This window comes from Myxocyprinus asiaticus, chromosome 30 (assembly GCF_019703515.2).
Source record: "Myxocyprinus asiaticus isolate MX2 ecotype Aquarium Trade chromosome 30, UBuf_Myxa_2, whole genome shotgun sequence".
In the NCBI taxonomy this organism is placed as follows: Eukaryota; Metazoa; Chordata; class Actinopteri; order Cypriniformes; family Catostomidae; genus Myxocyprinus; species Myxocyprinus asiaticus.
This window is the reverse complement of record NC_059373.1, coordinates 18975031-18991241: the sequence shown is the minus strand read 5'-3', so window position 1 is coordinate 18991241 and position 16211 is coordinate 18975031. Positions and strand designations below refer to the sequence as shown.

Below are 16211 nucleotides of genomic sequence, written 5' to 3'. Positions count from 1 at the left end.
ACAGTTACTAAATGTTGTTAATAGTAACCATGTTTAATTTTGTGGTTACTATGATTTTACTAGAAAAATACCATGATGATACTATGGTTACTGTAGTAAAACCATGGTTAATTTTTGTAAGGCAGGGTTAGGGGTTGGTGTAGGGTGTCTGGGACTCCAAATAAACACAATGCTGCAGTGATGCTACTATACTGTATGTTAGTATTTAAACAGGGGTGTAAGTGTATCTGCCACTGTTTGCACTTAGTGCAAAGAAGATGCTTTTTGTTGCTTTTTACACTTAGTGAAAATAGCATCTGTCGCTATTTGCACTTAGTGCAAATTAGTGCAAAAAGCCTCTGCCATAAAAAAAAAAAAAAATGTAAACGTTTCTCCTTGTTTGTTTCAGTAGTGTTCCAGCTCATTGCAATATTCAAAATGTTTCACAATATTTCTGCTGCCCATAGCTTTGACCAAAAAATTGTCCAGATATTTTGTGTTTGTGAGAGGTGTTCAAGGAATGTTCTGGGTTATATAAGTTAAAGGAATATTCAATTGACAGCATTCTTGGCATAATATTAATTGCCACAAAAGTTCATTTCGACAAGTCTCTCCTTTTCTTTAAAAAAAAATTAAAAAAAAGCAAAAATAAAGGTCACATTGAGGCGCTTACAATGGAAATTAATGTGTCAAATTTTTGGAGGGTTTAAAGGCAGAAATATGAAGCTTATAATTTTATAAAAGCACTTACATTAATTCTTCTGTTAAAATTCATGTATTATTTGAGCTGTAAAGTTGTTCAAATTGTTATTGTTTTTTAGTCATTTTAGGGTTTGTTGACATTACATCATCATGGCAATGAAGTTGTAAAATTGGATTACACAGAAAAGATTAGTAAGGGATTTTATCACACTAAAATCATGTTTACACACATTTTGTTTATGTCTTGTTGCTATACTTTTGAAACAGTGAGTATGTTAATGTTAAAATTTGCCCCCTTTCACTTCCATTGTAAGTGCCTCACTGTAACCCAGATTTTTGCTTTTTTTAAAGAAAAGGAGGGATGAGTAAACATTTTATTTTGTGGTAATCAATATTATGCCACAGATGCTGTCGATTGAGCTTCACTTGTACTGAACCCAGAATATTCCTTTAAGCTCAAGCGACAGCATTTGTGGAATAATGTTGATTACCACAAAAAAAAAATATTTGACTCGTCCCTTGTTTATTAAAAAAAAAATTAATAAATAAAGCACTTGCAACTGAAGTGAATGGGGCCAGTCCATAAACATTAAAACATTTTCAAAAGCTGCCACAAGACTTAATTATTATGTGTTAACATGATTTTAGTGTGATATACTTACTTTTTTTAATGTAAAATTATAGCCAATATTACAACTTTGTTGCCATGACAGCGTAATGCTGGTAATTAAACATCATAACGCTGGTAAATCCCTGATTTTGTCACACTAAAATCATGTAAATATATATGTTTACGTCTTGTGGCTGAACTTTTGAAATGGTTTCAATGTTTATGGACTGTCCCCATTCACTTCCATTGAAAGTGCCTTACTTTTTTTTTTTTTTGTGACAAGTTGAAATTATTTTTGAGGTAATCAATATTATGCCACAAATTCTTTTGATTGAGCTTAACTTGTATTAAACCCGGAACATTCCTTACAGGCAGTTTTGTCTTCAGGAAATTGCATCAGTGCATGTGATGACATTTTCTTTTCAGTTTCTGGAAATGAGCCCAATCAGAATCAAATGGTGTTCTGTAGAATGCAAAACTGCAAGTTTTATTCCTCTAGGAGTAACTAAAAGTGTAACAAATGATCATAATTTCATAATTTGCATAATGTTCAGTCAAATGAGATTGTCTTTGTTCTTCCTTGGTTACATATGTTTGAGATTAAGACATTCAACATTACCTCTTCAGATCAACATTAGATTTATTTAGGACATGAGTCACACAACTGATGTTCTGCATAGGTTGTATGTGCTGGACTGCATGCTCATCTCTGCACTCAACTGAGACTGCAAATCTGACCTGTGTGACTTTCCACTTTAAATCATGCGGCTACAGCATGCGGCATCCTCTTTAAGACTGCTCTGGGCCAATCATTGATAATGAGCTTATTTGCATCACTGCACAATCGACCACTCCGCTCCTCCGAGGGGCGGGCTTTAGAGACATTCAGTTTGACATTGTAAATAAGCAAGGGACAGTTATTTGAGAAGTCAGTTGTTCAGTCCAGCTCCGTCCAGCCATAGTAGAGAAGACGATCTGCAGGGGACAGATTTCCAAGGCTTGCAAGCAGATCCTTCACCATCCTTGCATCCATTGTGCAATTTTCTTCCTCTTTTGTCTGTTTATTTTTTTCTCTCTTGTTCTTTTCATTCCCTGACCCCTATCCTGCTGCTCAAGGTAACTTAAAACAGGAAGTTGAGTGCCTGTGAAAGGGGGTGGAGAGGAGGAGGGTAAGGTGGGAGGAGGGATTGATGCAGCCTATGGATAGCTGGCTCAGCCTATAGCGTCAGTGGCCAACTCGGTCTTATTAGAGGAATCCTGCAAGGGTGGGCGGGATCTCAAAGATAGGTGGGCAGAGAGTATTGCTAAGCAAGCTAGATTGAGTACAGTTGAGTTTTAAAGGGAAAGCAGTCAGGAGACTTTTGTCCCGACTTGTTCTGCAGCTCTGCTTTTCTCTCAATTTTTCTACTGTTTTTCTTTTAGTCCTTCCCTTTCTTTCCACCTCTCTCACACTTTCTCATCTGTTTTATCGTCACTCGCATTGAGGCAGGGGTCAGCTGAAAGACAAACACTAAGGTGGCCAGGCAGAGGCCAACTCCAGGCTTCAGGCAGCTTCAGGGGACTCGGACAGGGGAGAAATGGGAGGGGATTGTGTGTTTAAGAAAGGGGGGGGGGGCTGTAGAAGATGGGCTAGTGAAAGGGGGAGGGGTCGAAAAGGGGGGCGGTAGGTGATCGCTTTCCCCTCGGCTCGGGGCTTTGAAAGCAGCAGCAGATTGCCTGTCCCACACAGTCTTTTGTCTCATCCTGGGACAGAGCCAGTGGACTAAAGACACTTTCTCCATGCGTCCAACAAGAAGACTTTAGTTACATCCTCCTCTTCTACACTGTCCACAGTGCAGCATGAAGGGCATGGGGTAAGTGTGCTCTCTCTCTCTCTCTCTCTCTCTCTCTCTCTCTCTCTCTCACACTCTCATTTTGCAGTAATGGGATGCTTCCTCTGTCCTCTGCTGCGCTTTTCTCCTCCTCTTTTCGTCCTCTACTTTTCCACTTGCTTGAAATTTGTGTTTCTTTTTGTTTCCTTGTTTTATCTCCTGAATTTTGAATCTTGAATCAGTCCCTGCCACCTTTTTGCACCAGTGTTTGACATTATGTAAACATTGACACGCTCTACTGGCCATATCATACATTTGCCTCACTTTGTGTACTTAATTTTAACTTTCCCTTGTTGAACTACATGACTTTTTGATGGTGACCACCTTTGATCGCAGTTGACCTCTAATTCGGCCGAGTTGTAAATATCAGCTCAATTAATATCAAACTTGTTTTGACTTTGGACCTCTTAAAGGTCCTGTGCTGTTGAATATCCCTGCTAAAGGATCTGTTGTGTTGTGCAGGTTGTGCGATGCTTAGTCAGAGATAGAGAGAGATGGCCCTGGCTGCAAAGGAATGCAAGTCCTGGTTTAACTTCAAGGCCTAGTTTCACAGATTGTTTACACTCGGCTGACAGTGAAGCAGAGCAGAGGACAGTATAGATGTAGTCTCTGCGATGGATTGGGGTTTGATGTAGGGCAATTTCACTCTAGACAGACTTTTTCTGTTTTGCCAGTCACTGCTGTCCTCACGTGATGCCATTTATGGGATCTGGTCACATTAAAGTCCCCTTTTCTCCTCTCTAATTGAAAGTTTCCATTGGTGACAGTATTAAGGTTCTTTTGGGGAAAGGAGAGCTAAAAATAACTCAGAGTTTAAGCCCTGACTACTGTATCTCATTATGATTACCTAGTTGTTTGCTAAAGAATTTCTTCTTACTGCACCATTGACACAGTAAACCATAAAAAGTCAATGCAAACCAACAAGTTCAAGGGTACAATGTCACACCTGGCTAACAATGACCTTTGCGCATTCTCTCTTCAGATTCCCTTGGGCTCTGCTTTTTAAGCATACATTTTTAAACATCAGTCCAGAACCTGCAAAGTTTGCGCCGTTTGGCTAGCATCGGCATGTCGTTGCACCTTGCAATTGCTAATTGGCCCATCCCTGGATGAAGGTCACAGGAATATAAGAGCGGCTCCCGCATTCAATCTGTCTGACAGTGCATCTCTCATGGACGCAAACAAGAGTAGGCAATTCACCATCACACTGGGGATGGCACATACTCTACATACTATCATTACACATACTGAAGGCATTACTGTAGGGTCGCCAAGTTGCTGCATTGAAAGATGCAAAACCAGTCCCCTCTTTCTCTCTGATATTTTGTGCTATTGTATATCCCTCTTTTTCTTTCTCCCTCCCCCTTTACTGTTTTTTTTTCTCTCTCTTTTGCTTGCTGCTGAATGACCTTGAGAGTTTAGGTACGGCTTCCTGGAGTTGACGTGAGGCTGAACCAAGGGCAACTTTGGAATGATTGATCAGTGAGATTAGACACGGATCAGCATATCAGTTCGCAGTGTTGTCCGGCCCCTCTGTTTTTAAACGTTCCAAACTTTCATGCAAAACAAGCACGGTTATTTGTTGGTTAATTTGTAATTCATTGCTGGGATCTTGGCTGTGTTTTGTTGTGTTCAAGTCAATGATTAACCAGTAACTGCAGTGGGCTTTGTAGGTTGTTGCGGTTTTGTTTTTTCACAGGCTGTCCTCTGTGTGAATGTTTAGGTAGTTAATAAGTCCTGAATGTAGTTTGACAAATGTGCTTGAGTTGACCTTTCTGTATGACAGAACAGTCATAGAAATAGGTTGTCTTGTGTCTCAGTGCCTTTGCATAGTGTTAATTAGTAAAAGTAAAAAAATCAAAAAGGTTTGTTTTTGTTGTCAAAGATTAAAGGGTTTAGGGATGGGCATTTTCAAGTAATTTTTTAATCAAGTACCAAACCCACAAAAAATGAGTACTCGATTGCTCATGAATTAAAATGCATGTTAAAATTAACAAGTATGACACGTAAATTAATTTTATATTTACTTTTAAATTTAATAAGATGACTTCAACAAACTAAAATGAATAATATGCATTCATAAAAATAGAAAACAAAAAAGATTTAAAAATAACAGTTAAAAACATTTGTACTCACACGGCATTAGGGTAATGCACATATACAGTATACACTCTACATAAAGTCTACATAAAGGCTATCGTATTTTTATAATTTCACATGTTATAATTCAGAAAAACAAGTGGTGAAAGTTTGCTTTTTATAAAATGTGCTCTGCCTGTGTTAAGAGATTTCGTGCTCATACACACATTCTGATCTGATAAGCTCAGAGTTCGCTTCACATTTTCTTTCCACCGATAAAAGCTGATCCTCGTCTGTTGGTTTGCAACAAGAACAGAATAAATAGAGGAGAATTAAATCAGATCAAAATATTGCCAATGTATTGCCAAACAGTTTCAAAAGCACAAATGCCATTATGTCTTATACACTCTGCAAGTTTTGGTGAGAGATTCAGATGGAAAACGGTGTAATTCAGTGCTTCTCACTGCAGGCAAATGCGTAAAGGAAAAGGAATTTGCGATATTCAAGTAGTGTTTTTAATACTCAAGTAGCTGGTGCAGAACCAGTACTCTAGTACTCATGCACATCCCTAAAAGGAATAAAGTTTTTTTTTTTTTTTTTTATCCAAAAGGTGATATTAAAATCTGTAAACTCCCATTCTCTCAATATTAAGCCCAAAGTATACTTCAATGAGACGCAAATGCTAGGTGTCTGCGTACAGGATAGGTGAGTCTTCAGGGTGCTTGAGCACTTAACGCATGTAGTCTGATTTTTCTTACCGCACGTACTCTAAACTTGCAATATGCACCTGGAATTATTTGCACTAATCATTGGGTCTACAAGGTGGCAACACAGACTTGAGCCTTTGCTGTCACGAAGAAGGTGGAAGGTAGACGAAGGTGGAAACAACAACAGTGGATGTGCACGTCAAAGGCGTGTGTGTGAGGAGGTCAGGAGATACCTGCATTTGTTTAACTCGAGTCTGAAGTATTATAAAGACATTTCTATGGGTTAAACTCTTGATGAAAAATTGTCATTTCTGAGTTATTCAGTCATTTTTTTTTTTTTTTTTTTTTGTGGCTTTTTGAAGTCCTGTGGCTAATTGCAAGAAACCCCTTTAAGAAAACTCTTATTGGCAATAGCCTTTTAATAATAATGAAGGGTTTTCTTAACTTAAGGGACTTCCTGCAACTGGGCCCAGATGTTTTAGTTGTTCCTCAAAATTGGGTTCATTCTGGTGGAGAGAATAAATGCTGCAAGTTAACTTAAAGGAGACATATTATGCAAAATCCACTCTTCCAATTTTTTGAACATAATTATGTGTCCCCAGTGTGTGTAGACAATGACAAAATATGGTAAAAGACCGTCCCCTCATTCCTCGTGTCTCCAAACAAGCCGTTCTGGTGTGCAGCCCCTTATGACGTGAAAAGGGGAAAGGTACCGCCCACGGCTGCGAAGAGATCCACCCGAGTAGCTTAGATCTGCCCTCATTAAAACCTGAGCGAGCAGCACACAGTCCGCAATATTTATCTCCTCGCTAGAGCCGCTTGTGCTAACTCGAGAATGTCCCAGCTACAAGGTAAACACGCCAAATGTTCTGTTGTTGGCTGCAAGAGCAAACACAAGAGTCTTCATGTACTCCCTGCATCTGAGCCACTGAAGACCCAGTGGATTAGTTTTATTTTTGATGGCAATGTGCCAACAACAATAGGAGAATCCCTATATGTGTGTGCAAACCATTTTACGTCGGACTGCTTCATCAAAAAGGGTCAACACAAGGCTGGATTTGCTTCCAAGCTAAGGACCAAGGATGGATCGATACCAACTCTCTGTGACCCAACTTCAGATTTGCAAGTCGTATGTTTCGCACTTTATACTTTTTAATGTTTGCAATTTGGCTTTCTGGATTTGCTTGTTTGCACGTTGCTTAAAAATGCTTGTTGTGAAAACATTGTCCTTTGTGTAACGTAGCAACTCTGTAGATATCGTTTCACAGTTTCCACATGAGCACCTGTACCACAATTAAAAAATGAGCATTATACTAAATGTATCATGCCATTATATTGCGCTTAGTGAACGTCATTACAGTACTTAGTGTGTATTGCTTATTAAAGTAGTACTGTTCCCTACAATGGAAAGCAGAGAAAGCTAAAGTTGGCATTAGACAGCGAACAACACATCATCCATCGTAGCAAAAAAGCTGAAATAACCCTACAAAAGTTACACAAATTCATCAAACATGTATGGCTGAACTCCAGTGTTTTCAATAGCAGCCATATTGGTTCTCCTGCATTGTTGTCTCCGGGGTATCCATGGCAGCAGCAGGAAAGGCACAGCCCACTTCCAGAAAGGGGTGTGGGGAGCAGCAGCTCCTTTGCATTTAAAGCTACAGACACTAAAACAGCCCATTTGGAACAGGGCTACAAAACAGGGGTATAAAGGCATGGTAGAATAAATGATCTTTGAGGTATTTTGAGCTAAAACTTGACACATTCTGGGGACATCTGAGACTTATATTACATAGTGTAAAAAGGGGAATAATATGTCCCCTTTAAATCTCACAACTCAACTAAAGGCCATTTGAGACAGAACAGTGCACTATCTATCCTCAAACCGAGGTATTTACTTATCAGCATAGCTGATTTGAATCTTTCCAACATGAGGTGGTGATTAATGTCCTGGATTTTTCTCTGCAAGTATAAAGAGCCACTTAGGATCCATTTAGCAAACCACGCAGACCAAACAATAACATAAAAAAGGAATTGTTTTTACATCACAGCAGAAGTAGTTTCTTCACATGGAGTCGTTTCTCCAAGCATCACATATCTGCAGCAGAACCAGCAGAACTTGAGACATTTGAGTCGTCCTCTCGTCATGGGGATAATTTATGAAATCTCATATCTTCATGAACTGATTGTCCCATATCACCCTGAAATAGTCAAGCGTTCCTTTGCTGAGGTACTGCAGTCCTCCTGCATGGCGGAAGCAAAGGCTGGCAGAGATGTTCTTGCTGATTCAGCCTCTGCTAGCGGCATTGACTTTCCGAGGCACTGAGCACCAGTGGTCATTGCTGTTGAGGCAACCAAACAGGAGAAATCTAATACCACCATTGCGTTCTGACTTACTGAAGGACGATCATGACTTGTGTGAACTGAGAGTCACACTCACAGCTTCGCTTTTGCTTTTTGTATCCACCTTAAAGTCTGAAGTTAAAGATGCTCTAAGCAAAACATTTAGCAATACAACACACAAAATGTCTTACTACCTTACAGATACCTCTGAAATAGGTGTCCAGAGAAATCAAACCTCTTTCAGTATGTTGACATGCACTTTAAGTTAATTTCAGTGAGACTTAAACAATAATTAGTCTTTAAGTCTTTAGTCTGACTAAAATCATACCAGTCTGATTTCTGTATAGCCGGACTAATAGACCTAGATTATGCAATTGTAGCTCTTCTTTGTCCAGCATTTAACCACAGTTGGCCTCTGCATTATGTGTAAACTTGCTCCGAAAGACATAGGTGACACGCCAATAGGATTGCTAACCATCCCTTATAATATAAAATCATCTTGTATAAGGGAACAGAATTGTGTTCCATATTAAATCCATCCATTTTAACGTCTTACACCCAAACAACTGAGACATTTTCAGTATTTGTTTGCATTTTATAATATTTTTGTGTACTATTGCCAATGTTAAAAATTTACTTTTAGAACTATTAGAACTACACTACTACTACTACACTCGTATTATTATTGTGCATTACTGTGTAACAGCCCTTGGCTGACATTGGGTTGATTGTCATGTCTTTGGAGGTTTTGGAGAGCAGGCATGTGGTTGAAGTTACCAAAATGGAAGAAGTTTGGGGGAAAAAAAATGACTGCAATCACTAATATAAAAAAGAGGTCATGACATGAGGAATAACATTTTCCTTGATATTTTGACACACAGTAACAATAATATTAAATAATATAAAAAAAAGTATATTTCCAATAAAAATGCACATTTTGTCCCATTGAAATGCCCACTTGACAGTAAAGCATTGATTTTGAAATTTTGTAAATTTACTGATATTACAAAAGTAATCTGTAAAACAATAACACCTTTTTTATGTTGGGCTAAATTCAAATACTCTGACAGCGGGAATGAGTTAGAAATCTTTTCACGGTTTCCTTTCATCTGGATCTTACTGATTGAAAGACAGACAACAAAGCCTTTTTTAAACTAGTTTAATCACCGACACATTAGGGGTTTTCATAGAGGTTTTAAACAAATAGTGCTTCTCGCAGCACTGTTTATGATGATCTGTGTGGCTGAGAGCTCGAGACCGGTCCACATGTAAACACGTGCTTTGCGCTGATCTGTCCATTGAGCCGCGGTGACTGATCCACGTAGAGCTGTTTCGTTTCGCTTTTGGAACGTTTGCTGTATGATATTTCTCATACTAACAAAAAAACAACAGCACATAATCAGAGAGTCGGCCAACTTTGTAGTCGCACCAGTGTAACCTCTTGCAAAGTTTAATCACACTTTTAGGAAAAATAGTTGCAAAAAGCAAGCATTTAATCGAAGTCTGGAGCCCTGTATAAGAGGTCATTGTACTATAAAAACATACTGAAAGTTTTAGAACTCAGAGCTTCCTTTCCAGTCCAAAAATAGCATTTATTGTTTCTACCCTGCAAAAGTGACTTGTTTTGATATTGGTTACATTGTGACGTCACAGTGTAGTGTCATTTGCATAGTCCCTGCCTCCACAACATATGTAATCGTGTGAGTTGGCCGGTGAGTTGGTAGAGAGAAAAAGCATCTGGGATACTGCAACACTGAAAGGGGTACTATTGTAACTGTTGTTTGCGTTTAACCAGCAAAAAGAGTAAAGATAGGTCCCCAGACGTTGTTGTGTTCCTGTTTGTGGAAAAACTGTATCTCTGCATAGCCTTCCAAAGAATCCCAACTTTAGGAATTAACGGCTAATTCAAACGAAGTTTGGATTCGGATGTTTGGATTTTTTGGATTCATGGATTAAATTAATTCTTCTGAAAACTAAGGATTCAGGCATGCAAAGAACATAGTTTGAGAGATGTAGCAGTGGCAACAATATTGGAGACGACAGTAATGCCGGTGAGTAACAAGTGTAATTCTAATGTTTCATCTGCCTGTGTTCGTTTGATATGTAGAGAATTGTATAGTCAGCCATTTTTATTGCAAAATAAACAATAACACTCCAAAAGGGGAGCGGATCGTTCTTATTACTTGGTTACTTACCAAAGAAATACATAATTCCTCCCGAAAAAATTATTTGAGGTTAAATTATTTAAATATGGCAGAAGAACATGGTGCGCAATGAAAAACAATGGTGAAGTATATGGTAGTAAGGCTCCCTGCAGATCATGACCCCTTTAATGTTAATTATCTTTTGATCATGTCCTTGTATACTGGCAGTTAAGGCCCATGAAATCATTAATAGTATCACTGTATTTGCTTTGACGTAATACTGAACATTAATTTTTCCTCAAAGGAACCAGGATGCTACTTACAATGCTAAGCGCCTCAGGTCTTGCTCCTCCCATCGCAGGTTGGTCATGTGTCTCGATCTGTTTAAAAGAGTCAAAAATAGCTCCCACTCACAAGCAGCTGTTCAACCAAGCCTTGATTTAACCTATTTATATCTCCTTCAATGGAGTGTTATCTCATTTAATTTGCCTCACAATTTCCCAGGTCCCTGACAGTAATTGCTGCTGTTATCGCCTGGTAATTAGCCAGCTAGTTTTCTTAATGGTCTTGCATAAGATGTTAAATGATCATTTCTTATCAGGCCCGTGCTGGCACATCCACACGAGTTTGCAGATACACTGCAGAAGATGGTCACAAGATCAACACCTGATGCCACTGCTTCTCAGCTGCACAAAGTAAGCAGTGCAGATTCCTGATGACCTCTAGTGTTTTTTTCTTACTTTAGTTCTCCATCTCACCAATGGGCACATGCGTGATGGATTTGATGGTTGACAGCCTCAATCAGGCCTGATATGAGTCTAGAGCCTATCGACAGTCTGAGGCACATGACTCATTGATTTGTATCATTTTGCTCTAATGCCATCGATTGTGACTGTTTTGGAGGCAAATAAAAGCAGGGACAGCAAACATTAAAGGATCATAACTGGGGTACGATACACATAGCAACAAATCACGATGCATCTCTCGCATTGTTCCTTTCACTTTTGTCCAGTATGAGGTTGATTCTCGGTAAACCTGTAAAGGAAATGTCCTGGTCGTATTTAACCCCAAATAAACAAAAAAAAATAAAGTTTTTATTTATTTATTATTTTTTTTTTTTTTTTTTTTGCATAAAGAAAATGAAGCCTATATTTAGGACCATAAAGATTTTTTGCATTGTGGCATAATTTTCATGAAAGCCCATTTTACCCCATTCTTATTATCATAATATGTCTGGAGGTTTTACCTTTACTATTCCAATTGTTTCAATGATGATTCTCATTACTGTTACACAATACTGTCATTTAGTTTTTACTGTTTTACAATGATTTTTGTAAATTAAAATCAGTGAAATGTAAAGAGTTCTACTATGGTGTAAAATACTTTACAATTTAAATAATATATACTTTTTTTCATGTTGTGGTAATGAGACTGTCATATTGACCATCTTTTTTTTGAGTTGTGGTAATGAGAATATCATAATGACCATCTTTTTTGTGTTGCGTTATGAGGACTGGCGGAGGGGGTGATGTGCACAAATATATCACAATAAAAAAATGTCAATGGCCCTAAATATAGGCTTAATTTTCTATATGCAGAATTTAATTTCTTATTTATTTCTTTTGATTTTGGAGTAAAGTAGGACCAGGACATTTTCTTGACAGGTTTCTTGAAAATTACCCTATTACATAGGCTCATAGAAGCATCTCTGGTCACAATATTGCCAGTTTCAGAGTTTGTGTTTATTTAGATGACCTATTTCTTTATTAATTAAACTGTAGAGAATCATATTTAGGCACACAAATTAACTTTAGAAATTGATACAAAGATCTAAAGTAGGGATGGGCATTTTCAAGCAATTTTGTAGTCGAGTACTCTAACCCACAAAAAAACGATTACCCGATTACTTGTAAATTAAAATGCATTTAAAAAAATAACAAGTATGACATGTACAGTATGTGAATCTTATATTTTGTTTTATTCACACACGTTTCCAAGAACGGTTTCAAAATAAGATGACTTAAATTTTTTTAATTAACAGTATGCATTCATAAAAATGGAAAGCAAAAAAAGATTTAAAAATACAGTAAAATAAATTTTTTTGCACTTACATTGCTTACATGGAAACCAATACTGACGGCATTAGGGTAATGCAAGTATATAAACTCTGAGCCTACATAAAGGCTATCGCATTTTTTACCATATTAATAACATGTGATGTTATTATTCAGAAAAAAACAAGTGATGAAAGTTTGCTTTTTTTATAAAATGCGCTCTGCCGGTGTTCAGAGGTTTAACACGAATACAAACATACTGGTCTGTCAAGCTTCCGAGTTCGCTTTGCATTTTCTTTCCACCAATAAAAGCTGATCCTTTTCTGTTGGTTTACATGACTTCAACAAAAACTGAATACAAACAGAGTAAAAGTCAAAATATTATAAGTACTACTTGGTAATATAACTTGACTTTGATTTAGAAGCACAGACTCCATTACACGTCTTCTCTCATCCAACACCTCAATTACACACATCCACAGCACCCCCTGTTGAATCAGTTGTGACTGCGAGATTTGGTGAGCGATTCAGAGGGTATTTCTGCACTGCTCACGGCAGAAAAATGCAGAAAGAAAAATTAATTTGCAATATTTGAGTAGCGTTTTTAATACTCATGTAGCTGGTGCAGAACGAGTACTCTATTACTCGATTACTTTTGCACATCCCTAATCTAAAGTACAATGCAATCTAACAAGGAAAAGAATCACAATGTATTGATATATGATTGTTTCGGCAGAGCCATAATTATAACCGTTGCTCGAATAATTGTAAAAGATGAAAGCGTGTCACCTTTCGTCCTCTTTCCCACTTTTAGCCAGTGATCACATACATTTCACTGTGTTGCTCGTCTGTTTGACCCACATAGTGAGGCTGCGCGCCAGTCCGACTGCACCCCCTCCTTTTAGCCCTTGGCACTTTGTCTTGTTATTGGATTATGGCTGAACTGCACGAGTCCCAGTACTTTTTACTGCCTCACCCCTGCTCCTGTGGCACCCCACCCTGCTATTTCTGGTGCTGTGTTTTCTTCCAGAGAGGAAAAGAGAGAGATGCTATGTAGCATCTATGGCAGCACAAGCTCAGGCAGGCTTGCTACAGTACACAGCTGAATTCCTCGCATGCCATAGTAACCTGCCAGCTTCACTCCTCGAGCTACCGTGCTGACACACGAGATCTTCTTCATTTTCACTTTGCATTAGATTGAGTTTGGAGTGTCCATTGCATCAGTGCTGTCAGAACGCCACATTTGGTCAAGCTCTGGTCACTGGCACAGAGGAGGTTTTGGAGGCAGTGTAGACTTTGTTCTCCAGGTTTTTGACATATGGCTTCCTGACTTAGTTTACACACAGCTTAGTTTACTCACTGATCACCCCATCGACAATTACAGCAGGCATTTTACTGTGGTAACGCATACTAGGCCATCATTCAAAATTCAGCCTACCTCAAAGTCTAACTAAATAGTGTATCCTGTGGTTTATTGTGGTTTATTATCTTAAAGCTCAAGTGTGGGAAGATCTCCAATCTAGATTATGAGGCTTGTGTATGACCATTAACCCAGTCTTCAGTAACTGATGATTTTTCTGTTTCTATTTTTTTTTTTTTTTCGCTTCAGATCTAGAGATGTCGGCAGATTCATTTGGAGCGGGGAGCAGCGATGCCCAACAGAGCCTTCAGTCCTTTTGGCCCAGAGTCATGGAAGAGATCAGGAATCTTACAGTGGTAAGGGTTTCTCCTACCTTTCTCATTCAAACACACATGCACAAATGCTCATTGTTATTCTTATTGCTTTATTGATCTCAGACTCTATGTACATACAGCCCTCTCTAATGAAAACAGATCATGTCTTTATTGGAAAAAACATAGTCATCTCCTTACAGGGTTTGCATGGTCATGTAGGTTTTTACAGATGTATCCGGGAAATTTAAAACTGAAAAAAAAAAAAAAAAGAAAAAGACCGGAAATGTAATTGAAATTGACAAAATATTAAAAGCCTATTTTTCCAGCTGTGTTCTGCTGTAAAACATTTCATTGGCTAGATCTTACTCTTTTGCAGTGATTGTGCCATAAAACTTGCTTGCAAGCGATAGAGATGTCCTGTTTGTGAGCGAATCATTCTCTTGAGACGTTATTTTCAATTAATCGTTGAAACCAGTTCAGAAATAGTTCTGAATGATTCATTAGCGAATAAGTCTGAATTAAAATTATTTTTAAACACAAGACTGGAAAGGTCATGCAAAACTAATTGGCCAGATAGTGTGGGAACCCTGTTTCTTGTACTTCAACAACAGTCTGTCCACTGTCTATCACTAGGAATCATTAGCGTAATTGTAAGTTGTCCTCTAACACACTCCCGCACTGTTTCAGAAGGATTTCCGTGTGCAAGAGCTTCCTCTTGCTCGCATCAAGAAAATTATGAAACTGGATGAGGATGTGAAGGTAAGAGCTGATCACTCATGGCAGCACACTTCCTGTATCTGATTCTTAAGAGAGCAGCAGACCAATGTTTGGCTGCTTTACACCAAAGTACCATTTGTGTAGATAATTAAAACATTGCATTTCCAACCAACACTTATTTGGTTATTAAAAATGAAATCCACTGAGTTCGTAAAGTCTCCCAACTGTCCACTAATGATAGTGTCTTTATAAAGTTTGGATTTCATTGATGAGTTTTGTGGCAGCTATCACAAAATGTATTTATTTTTTAACCAATGCTGAGATATATATACATTTTTTTTTTTTTTTTTTTTTGGTCTCCTCAAAATGCTATGTTAATATTTTTAGTGGCTTCAGCTGCTGTGTGCCCAATATGAACTTCTCTATAAACAGTAATCTCGGATGTTTAGAGCACATAATTGTCAATAGAGAAATTACTCTATCCAAGCTGAAACATATCTGGCCTTTTTCTGTGAAACAGCCTGATATTGGTTAGTGAGTAAATATTGAATAGACAGTTTCAAAGAACTTCTCATACCAAGGTAAATTCCATTGTTTACATGGTTTTGCCAGAGTCTTCCTTAACAGAGCAAAGATGTTAAGATGAGCCAAGTATTAAGTTGCTGTAAGAACATAGCACTGATACTTTTATAGTGCCGTTTCATAGAGTGATATTGGTAAGAATGATCAGAGATAAGGGCTGGCTTAATCACTAGACAGTTTAACCCTCACTACTTGTTTTGATCCTATAATGACCTGGATGAACACTAACACAGGTAGACCTCTTCTTCACTTTGTGTTAAGTTGCAAAGGACAATGATTTTGTGATGTTCGAGAGGCCACATGACATGATCTTCCCACACAGCTTGAGTTAAAGGTCAGAGCTGCGTGGGAAGCACGCATCAGGTCAGGGTGGTGTCCAGATGCATAAAATAACCTGCAGCTTAGAGTGGAAAGAGAGTTCAACTGAAAAAGTCAAGACAATTAAGAGCTCAACAGAAGTGACATGGAAAAGGCCAGGGGTCAGGCTGTGACGTAGCTTGTAAGGACACTATGGGTGTGTTCCAAAACCTAGTGAGCTGCCTCCGGAGGCAGCACTTTAAGACATAGGCATGCTCTCGACGCGAAGGCTGTTCATAAAGGTAGGTATCTTAATTATGCTGCCTTCTAAGATATCTAATTTTGTCCAAATTCTAAGGTAGCATCGTATTTATCTTTCCCCGGGTAGGCGATCCCAGAATGCACCGTGATGAGCTCAGTGGAAAAAGGAAATCCAAGATGGCGGATGAAGC

At 38.4% G+C, this 16211-nt stretch overlaps 1 protein-coding gene across 6 annotated transcripts in view; it reads left to right on the top strand.

The window, feature by feature from the left end:
* LOC127421340 (nuclear transcription factor Y subunit gamma-like) overlaps positions 1-16211 on the top strand; it is a 35692-nt gene that overhangs the window by 2002 nt on the left and 17479 nt on the right. For 3 of the 6 annotated variants that reach the window (XM_051664358.1, XM_051664357.1, XM_051664352.1), the window contains exons 1-3: positions 2954-3144; positions 14099-14205; positions 14851-14922. In XM_051664358.1, the coding sequence (XP_051520318.1) occupies positions 14107-14205; positions 14851-14922 (171 nt within the window). In that variant the 5' untranslated portion in view covers positions 2954-3144; positions 14099-14106. Of the gene's footprint in view, positions 1-2953; positions 3145-11024; positions 11131-14098; positions 14206-14850; positions 14923-16211 lie in introns of those variants that run through there. The other 3 variants (XM_051664353.1, XM_051664355.1, XM_051664354.1) reach the window with 3 other exon arrangements.